At 46.3% G+C, this 9,804-nt stretch overlaps 1 protein-coding gene across 6 annotated transcripts in view; it reads right to left on the bottom strand.

Moving 5' to 3' along the window:
* Window positions 1–9,804, bottom strand: part of TEK (TEK receptor tyrosine kinase) — a 99,054-nt gene that overhangs the window by 2,300 nt on the left and 86,950 nt on the right. For all 6 annotated transcript variants that reach the window (XM_060411016.1, XM_027964593.2, XM_060411017.1 and 3 more), the window contains 5 exons: window positions 9,433–9,623; window positions 8,788–8,901; window positions 4,527–4,597; window positions 3,215–3,255; window positions 1,601–1,697 (listed from right to left, as the gene is read on the bottom strand). In XM_060411016.1, the coding sequence (XP_060266999.1) occupies window positions 1,601–1,697; window positions 3,215–3,255; window positions 4,527–4,597; window positions 8,788–8,901; window positions 9,433–9,623 (514 nt within the window). The remainder of the gene's footprint in view (window positions 1–1,600; window positions 1,698–3,214; window positions 3,256–4,526; window positions 4,598–8,787; window positions 8,902–9,432; window positions 9,624–9,804) is intronic.

Here is a 9,804-nt window from a genome sequence, read left to right as displayed (position 1 = left end):
CTTTGAAAACAGAGGGAGAGTGTTTGGTCTCCCACCGTGCTTTAGTCCTGGGCACAGCCAGGTGCAGGGTTGGGAATAAAAGAGAATGTAGCCACACAATGCATGGTCATCTCACTTAGCCAGCAGAAGACAGAAGTACTACAGCTAGGAAGGTTCTAGGAGGCCGCCTGCCTCCCCACCCACATCTCTCTTCTTCTCCCATTGGATCTAGTGCCCACTTTGGGTGCCATTCCCAAGAGATCTTGGTCTCAGCTATCCTGATCATCTGGGAAGAACTGAGTTGTGTGTCTAGGGTAAGCTTTCCCTCAGAATATTACATCTCTCAAAATGTCAGTGTTTCATTTCTAAAAACTGGCTCTGTGCACAAATAAATTTGCAAAACGCTACCTATCGTGCCTCCCTCTTAGTGAGTGACTTTGTGATATCTTGAAGTCATTCTATTAAAAACCAACAACCTTTTAAACCAGGTTTAACATAGAAGCTTCCCAAACATAACTGATCACAGAACTCTTTCCCCTTGTGTTATATATTTATGTCTCACACATTCCACAAACACAGTTTACAAAGTGCTAGTCTAAGGTCTTTCTCCAGTGTGGCCAGAACTACCTGTATTGTTAAAACATGGATTCCTGGGACCCACTCCAGATTAGAGAGTCATCATGTCTGAGAGCAGGGCTCAAGGTTTCACATGCCTAAGAGGGTGGTTCCTCACTGGGAACCACAGTGCACAGAAGGCTCTCAGCTATCAGCCTGGGGTGGTAGAAATTCTAGAAGAGTTTCTACTTTAACAGAAGTTTCATAAGTGAGTTAAAGCAGTGAAAACATCACTCCTTAAAGGTGGGATTCAGGGACTTGGTCCAGTGATGGCTTGAGTACATTCAGGTTTTCCCAGGATGGTCTAGGTTTATATTTCTTGTAACACAGCATAATAGCACCCTCATCCACTCTTAGAAGTGGCTTGGTTTGGACAATAAATTCCTTGTTCAGCCTAGAGCCTTGCACTCTTTATATTATGTCATTTAGGCAGCAACGACCTCAGCTGGTTCTGGGAATGGCAGCATCACTAGAGAATCATTCTTTCCAGGAATAAGAATATTTATTCCTGGAAAATAAGGCTTGTAGAAGCAAGATTTTATAAAGAACAGTTTATCTTCTTTAGTGTAACTGCTCTGACATTTCTACCCTCAAAGTTCCATACATTTATTCATGGATAATTTCATGTATTCATAAATTATTCATACAAATCTTTTCTGTATGTGTTGCCCTTTCTCATTTCAACTTTAAGATTCAGCCAAGAATCACCACCTTAAATTCCTCCTGAATTTCTATGCCTGGAAAACTCTCTATTTCCTGCCCATTGCCTAACAGTCTTAGTTTCAAGGTTCTGAAATCTTGAACTCAAAAATCTTGTTTGAGTTTTCTGAGGGAAATGCCCCCCTCCACGCATAACACAGACTCTTGTTTCTGACCGTTTTGGATGTGTGTGTGTACACATACATACGTATGTGTATGCATCAGATCGCTGCTTCATTACAGTCAGTTCAGGAAACATACAGAGGGGACTTAGGACAGAATGGTCCTGGGGGGAGGCCTGACTTACACCTCGTCGTCACAGTTTAGCGGCTTCTCCAGTCTGTAGCCCTGGGGCAGCTTCTCGTAGAGTTCTGCACACGTCATCCCACAGTAAGGGGTGCCGCCTGGAAGATAGGAAACGGTGCACCCTGAGCCCCCCTGGGATGCAGAAGGCACCGTCTCCTGCCCTGGGGCCCTACAGCCAAGGGACTGGGAGGAAGAGGGGGGTGAGTCAAGCGACGATAAGCACCCAGAGTCGTCATCCCCTGGGGCAAACCCGCCGCATGTCACAGCTAGACTTGGCTACAGACAGTGCTCCCATGCAGCCGCTGCTTCCTTACGGCACCTTGCTCGTCCCCAAGTCTGTCTACTACACACAGCGTGTCTCTTGACATGGTACCAATGACATGGATCTTTTCCCCAATTGGAAATCTGTATTTACATAACGCAATTCCTGTTTTATCTACCATAGTTACTGTCCCAATGGTAACTATAAAAGCAATATACGTTTATTGTGGAAAGTACAAAAAATAATGAAAAAACGCCTTTGAAAAAATCCTGTGTAGTCTTTCCAGTTTTTTTATGTGTGATATTTATAAAACTGGAATTATGGCAAATGTGAAATTTTTCTGCTTTTTGGCATGTACATTTTCACATGGTATTAAATGGCTTTTGACATATATCCAGACAAAAGTATAATTCAAAAAGATACATGCATCCCTTTGTTCATAGCAGCACTGTTTACAATAGCCAAGTCATAGGAACAATCTAAATGTCCATGAATGGATAAAAGAAGACGTGGTACACACACACACACACACACACACACACACACACACACACAGGAATATTACTCAGCCATCAAAAAGAATGAAATAATGCCATTTGTGACACTATGGATGGACTTAGAGATTATCATACTAAGTGAAAGAAGTCAAAAAGAGAAAGACAATTGCCGTATTACTTACATGCAATCTAAAATATGACAAATGAACTTATCTACAAAACAGAAGCAGACTCATAGAGGACCGACTTGTGATTGCCAAGGCAGAAAAGTGGCAGAGAAGAAATGGAAACTCGGAATTAGCAGAAACAAACTATTACATATAGGATGGATAAACCACAAGGTTCTGCTGTATAGCACTGAGAACTATGTTTCATATCTTGTGACAAACCATAATGGAAATGAATATGGAAAATTATATACACACATACATAAAACTGAGTCACCTTTGTATAGCAGAAATTAACTAAATCAACTATACTTTAATAAAATTTAAAAATAAATGGCCTTTGAAAATGTGACTTTTCATAGCAACACAATATACTGTCTTAAAGTTGCAGAAGAAAACTTAAGACAGCTTTATGACATCTGTGCACATGTGGAGACAACTTAGAATGAAGTTCTTGGCCACCAGGTCATCAGTGTTAAATGTGACATTAGACACAAAGACACATGGCTTTCATAAAGAGAGCCATGGGGATAAACACACTCATGCAGGAAACCTGCAAGGTTCTTTTCCCAAGTGGCATCTGTCAGCACCGAACGCAAGTGTTACCCATGAAAGTAGATGGTGAGGAGCACGGGGGGGCCCGCTCCCTTTGCCCATGCTTCACCTGGTAGGTGGACAAGGATACTCACCTAAGCTAACAATCTCCCATAGTAACACGCCATAGGACCATCTGCAGAAGGGATGAAAGAGAAAACTAATCAGCACACGCGTTGGCCAGTCAATGTTCTGCCCCCAAAGCTGGGGCGACTGACTCTAGGTAGGTCAGAAGAGGGAAAGTCCCATGTCTTTTTCCTAGGATTGGGTCTTGCACAGAGCGTGCGTCTATCTCCCCTTTGGCCAATGGAAGGATTGTAACAGGGGAACACTGTTAACACTGGCAGAGCCCCCACTTGCTCTAGGTAGAGGATGCAGGCTGACACTACAGAAAGCAGGGGGTTCTAGGCCAGATAGATTTGCATCAGATCTCATCTCTGCCACCGGGTACTCATGTGACATGGGACAAATGAATAGAACTGCTGAGGCCTCTGACTGTATTCTTCCAAAAGTGAGGACACCCATCTCTGCCTCATGCAGAGATGACATGAGATAACATAAAGGCACACAGTGAGAACACAGTCATTGCCCGACCTCTCCCCATTCCCAGGCATAACAGCTCTCCCCCCAACCCCCCACCCCCCGAATAAATCAACTCAACCCTCTGGGCCTGTTCTTCCTCCTGAAAATAGGGAATGTGGGCAAGAGGGCTCAGGTCTTAATCGCAAACCGTCCTCCCCTGCCACCAGCCTGAGACTCGTCACACAGGCTACAGGCGGAGATGGGCCCCACCGACTGCCTTCTGTGGGCTTCCCAGGTGGCACTAGTGGTAAGAACCTGCCTGCCAGTGCAGGAGACATAGGAGTTGTGAGTTCAATCCCTGGGTCGGGAAGATTCCCTGGAGCAGGGCATGGCAATCCACTCCAGTACTCTTGCCTAGAGAATTCCATGGACAGAGCAGCCTGGCGGGCTGTAGCCCATCGGGTTGCACAGAGTCGGACACGACTGAAGTGACTTAGCATGTGTGACTGTCTTCTGTCCCTGCCACCTCCGACCCCCAGCAGCTACTCTGGGCCACCTCCTCAGATCTAGGTCCTTGTGCCGAAGTCAGTCTGGGCAATGGAGTCACAGGAAGACCAGGATGCCTTTGACTCCTCAGGAAATAAAGAGTTAACCACTTGAAGTCACTCCCCGACGTGCAGAAATAAACCCAAAGCCTGCCGTCGGGAAATCATTTCCTCTGTGGCTTCGTTCACTCTGTTAATTTATTTCCTGGGCTTAGTGATTAGCTTTATTCCGCAGAGGGAGGCAATATTCCTGGTTCTCTTCAAAACCTTTGTCAAATGGATATTTTTCTGGGTCCAAAAAAAAAAAAAAAAAACCCTCAGCAGTGAGAGGCTTACTCACACGTCACTGTTGGTTGTATACACGCTGTAATTTAGTGACTCGATCGCCATCCAGCGCACGGGGAGTCTTCCCTGGAGAATACAATGAAAGAGGCTGCTTAGGCTCAACAGGGGCCCCTTCCCAAGGCTTGCCGGTGGACTGAAGCTGGGGGGAGCTCACCCCAGTTCTCAGGGAGGTCCCCAGACAGAAGGCATGGCAGAGTCAGGGGATATTTTTGCATGTCCCACCCACAAGTCTGCTTTTAAGTTCAAAGCCCCGCAAATTATGTAAGCCCCACTTACCTCAAGGGGTCACTACCACAGCTTCATGTAAAGAAAAATAATGTGTGTGTATGTGTATGTCCTTTCAGTGGTCATGCAATTATTCACTTTGTGGCTGTCAGAGGTTTGAAAAGAGAGATGGGCATAGGAACCGAGGATTAGGCTATAATGTGGGAAAGGCTGAGGTGGTGGGAGGAGAACAAATGCCTGGAGGAGAGGCTGGAAGGGTTTCCAGGGGAGGGGACACACGAGTTCAGTTCTAGAAGATGTGTAGGTACCCTCAGGTGGATGGGGGAGGAAAAAGCATTTCAGACCAAAGGGCAGAGGGTGGATGTGGGTCAGCAAGGAGGTGGTGACTTCTACCAGTGCAGACCAGGGAAGTCCCTCACGTCTACATGCTGTGTTCTCTTCAACATCTGCTCCCTTCTATGTCCTCGCCTCCATCTCCCACCTGGCACTCTCTCTTCTCCTTCACACTAGGGGATGGGAAGAGTTGTCTGCATTTCCTGTTTGGTCCTTGCTCTCATTTACTCCCGCTTGCTGGCCTCTGACCCCGTATTTCCTAGTTATTCATTTCCATGCGCCCTTTTCCATTCTTTGTGTGACTGCTTTGATCTGTCCACCTCTGTCTGTCCCTGCTGCCGTCATCTTGGTTCAGGCCACCACCATCTCCACCTGCCTGCTGACAACCACCTCTCCGCCCATCTCCCCGCCTCTGGTTCCCCTCCCTAATGACCTGTTCTCTGTACCACAATCACTCTAAATGGCAAACCCAAACATGTTGTTCCTGTCCTTAAAATTATGTAATATCACTCTTGTTACAACATCCCCATTCCTTAGCTGAATCCCCAAAAGCTGGCATCCAGAGCTTTCAAGACCTTATCCCCACTTCCTCCTGCAGCCTTGAGTTTTAACTCTTCCTCTTTTTTGCATCACCCTCTAGCCATATTCTTATTTCCCCAAAGTTCCGTGCTTTCCTCTGCCTCTCAGCTCTTATATATACACTGCATCCACCAGGTCCTGCACTTCATTCTCACGTCTCCAGGATCTATGTCACATTTACTGGAAAGCTTCACTGTGCTTCCTTCCTCTGAGCTCCGGAGGGACCTGCACTTTCCTCCTGCTCAGCCTTATCCACCGTTACAATTGTTTGTTATGTGTCTCTGAGCTCTTTGAGGGAGAACACTGTGTCTTAATATTATCCCCAAGCCCAGCACAAGCGTGAAACATTGTAGTAATAAATAAATCCACGCTGAGGGGATCAATAGATTAATCAATGGTAGTAAAACCCCAAATCACTGAAGTACATCATTTTGCAACACTTCCAGTACTAGAATCGCCCTGGGAGGAAGTAAAAAACTAATGCAGGATGCCCTCTCCACAATAACTGAATCAAAATATCTAAGTGGTAGGACTTAGCATCTGTCTTTTAAAAAGTTTCCCAGAGAATCTAGGTGCAATAGGAATCGACCATCTCTGACTTCCATAGTAAGCCAGAGAAAGCAGCCACTCTGCCCTCTGTTGGTAGTGTGCTACATTGCGCCCTTCTTGCTGGGAGCTTGCTTCTCTCCAATCCCTTCTCTTTCCTTCTCCTACCTTCACCATGTCCTTTCCCCGCCCGGACACCATGCTGCTACTGAACGCTTTCCCTTCCACTGGGAGATACACTAGAGCCCTAACCAGTGCTCCGCCCCTCTAAGCATTTCCCTAACTCCATAAGATGCAGAAATCCCTGACCTTTATGAAATGTCAAGCAAACCAACCTTAGCCTCGGGGTACTGAGGCAAGTAACCAAATTAAACGGGTAGGATTATGGGGCTAAACTGTGCTAACCTCTCCTCCTCATCCCCACAGGGCCCAGGAGGCACTAGTAGCGACGAACCCACCTGCCAGTGCAGGAGCCATAAGAGACAGGGGTTCAACCCCTGGGTCGGGAAGATCCCCTGGAGGAGGAAATGGCCACTCACTCCAGCTTTCCTGCCTGGGAAACCCAATGGACAGAGGAGTCTGGCGGGCCACAATCCATACGATCACAAAGTTAGACACGGCTAAAGCGACTTAGCATGCATGTGGCCCTCCCTCCTCACGGCATCCCATCCCCAAAGTGCCAGAGTGAAGGAAGGCGAGAGATGCTGCGGTGGAAATAGGAGGGTCCCACGTGGCCCAGGAGGAATGCGGAGAGCTGGAGCAGATGGGTGAGTGGTGCATCCCGCTTCTGTAAGACCAGCCCAGCCACTCACCAGAGAAAGGTCTGCTTTGAGAGGGGCAAATCTGAAAAGTTTAGGGAAAAAACTGTTGCCTGGCAACCAACCTTCAGGGAGTCACTGGAGACTTCCTGAGGTGCTGATGTCAATAAGCATCAAGGACCAGGGGCATGGTACTCTCTAAGAACCAAAGGAGGCCCACTTCAAACCCTCATCAAAAAAAGGGAGTGGAAAGTTCCAAAATGATTACGTTCACTGTGATCATAACTATGGAAAAGACTGTATGCTTGTGGAAGGAAAAGAGTAAAAATAAAATAAATTGTGTCAAGGTTGTGAACTGTGGATCATTTCCTCTTGAAAGCATTCTTGAATATTGTTTTTGTGTTATCTTGTCAGTAATTGAAATAAGTATATTTAAAAGAAAGGAAACCTGAGCTTGAGGATAAATGCAGAAGCCTGAGCCTTGCTAGGAGGCAATTTGATATCTACAAAAGTAAAAAGACTCTCTGTATGTATATGTTACAAGAACTGGAGTCATCCCAAGAAAGCTGAGCCCGGGTAATGCTGGGAGAGCCATGCCATCAGAGAGACCTACCCAACACGTGCAAAGACTATAGGATGCGTCAGCCCCAACACCCTGCACTGCCCAACTGCAGGGAAAGCAGAGAGTGGTGGCATGTTGAAAGCCCAGCATTAATGTCCAGGGATGTGGCATTTCCAGCTTTATGATTCCAGGTGGACAACAAGAGCAGAGTGAGGCTCCCCTGGGATCTTTTATTTGAAGGTAAAATTTGGCTACCTGGGAGGCTAGGTATCATTGGGTGAAAGTGGATTTGGTGGGGGCTTGACGAACGAGCAAGCTATGGTTTTTTCAGTGGTCATGTATGGATGTGAGAGTTGGACTATAAAGAAAGCTGAGGGCCTAAGAATTGATGTTTTTGAACTGTGGTGTTGGAGAAGACTCTTGAGAGTCCCTTGGACTGCAAGGAGATCCAACCAGTTCATCCTAACGGAATCAGTCCTGAATATTCATTGGAAGGACTGATGCTGAAGCTGAAACTCCAATACTTTGGCCACTTGCTGCGAAGAAGTGACTCATTGGAAAAGACCCTGATGCTGGGAAAGATTGAAGGCAGGAAGAGAAGGGGACGACAGAGGGTGAGATGATTGGATGGCATCACCGACTCAAAGGACATGAATTTGAGTAAACTATGGGAGCTGGTGATGGACAGGGAGGCCTGGTGTGCTGCCATCCGTGGGGTTGCAAAGAGTCGGACACGACAGAGCGACTGAACTGATGAATGAGCAGAGAACATTCAGAAAAGAGGGAACTCTTATACGAGCATTTACAACTTACGAGTTTCTTTCTAGAGCATCCTTGTGACTTAGGAAACCTTGTTGATTCACTTCCTTAATGTTTTAGAAAGTAGGTTAAACGTCTTCCCCCCGCCCCCATGTTTGCTGTGTAAAAGGGGACTGTGGGAGCTCCCCAGAAGATTCTGAACGAGACCAGACTTGGAGGTCTGTGCTGGATACGGACCCCAGCCCCTCCAGCACGAGGCTTGCATGTTCAACAACTTCACCACATGTGACAGAGCCTTCTTCACTGGTAAATGCAGACCCTCCAGACATTTTAGGTATCAAAACTGAGAAAGGACGTTTGCTGGGCTGAGGCATTATGAAATGGCAGAAAAGGCCAGAGGCCTCCGTCAGCACAGAAGGATGGAATTCTAAGAGAAGCAACCTCAGGAGAGGGAGGGGTGCCCCCGGAAGGGTCTCATCAACATCTGAACTTACCATCGTCTTTTTCACATACACTTCTTGACCTCGGGATAATCCAAAATCCGCTATCTTGGCTACGTAGTTTTCACCAACTAAAATGTTCCTGGCAGCTAGGTCCCTGTGAATAAACTGAAATTAAAAAAAAAAAAAGGTCATGTATTTTCAGCATCATATTTGCTTTTTCACTTCATTTTGTTTGCACAAAGAACAGGAGCTTTGGGAAATCTAGAGGATAGTATGAAAAAGTGTTTTTAAAAAGCTACCAGAATCCAGTTCCCTTCTAGTTCCTCTTCTAAATGCTCAGCCAAACGACCCACAGGACTTCGGAGGAGCATTTCAGGAAGAAGCACCAGGTCATGCACTATTCCAATTACCATGAAAGGCCTCTGCTATGTGTGCTGTGTGGAGTTACTTGAAGCTAATATGAGTGAAAGCACCTCACCCAAATACATATGATGAGATTCACTAGATAAACATACCATTAGCATGGAGCATGAACTTCTATATAAAGAGATAGAATATTAACAAACAGAATACAATTAGGGAGAGTTTGAGAAGGAATTAAGGAAGAGAGGTGAACTGGGAAAAAAAAAATCTAAACTCTGATATCAGAGAGAAGTTTGGAAGAAAGATGCTCAAAGCAAGGTTCGCAGAACAAACCTGTTTTTGGCTCAGGTAGTCCATACCCCGGGCCACATCTGCTGCGAAATGGAGAAGCTGCTGGGAGGAGAGCGTGGAGGCAGTGCTGTTGGCGATGGCAAACGCGGGGTCCGTCTCTAGCACTCGGCTCTTTCGCAGGAAGTCCAGGAGGTTGCCATGGGGCGCATACTCAATGGCCAGGTACAGGTAGCCTGTGGGGCGAGGGAGGAAGCCTCACTTTATCAGTAGCCCTAAACCTCGGTGGTATCTCTGAGATGTGCTTTGGTCCTCGGGGACTGCTTAAAAAATTCCATTTTATCTTAAAATAACACATCTAGTGGTACCGATACGGGTAATGCTGGGGACAGGAGGAAAACAAGTGACATCATTCCT

This window comes from Ovis aries, chromosome 2, assembly GCF_016772045.2.
Source record: "Ovis aries strain OAR_USU_Benz2616 breed Rambouillet chromosome 2, ARS-UI_Ramb_v3.0, whole genome shotgun sequence".
NCBI classification, from domain to species: Eukaryota; Metazoa; Chordata; class Mammalia; order Artiodactyla; family Bovidae; genus Ovis; species Ovis aries.
The sequence above is the reverse complement of the archived record's forward strand: the minus strand, read 5'-3'. Positions and strand labels throughout refer to the sequence as shown.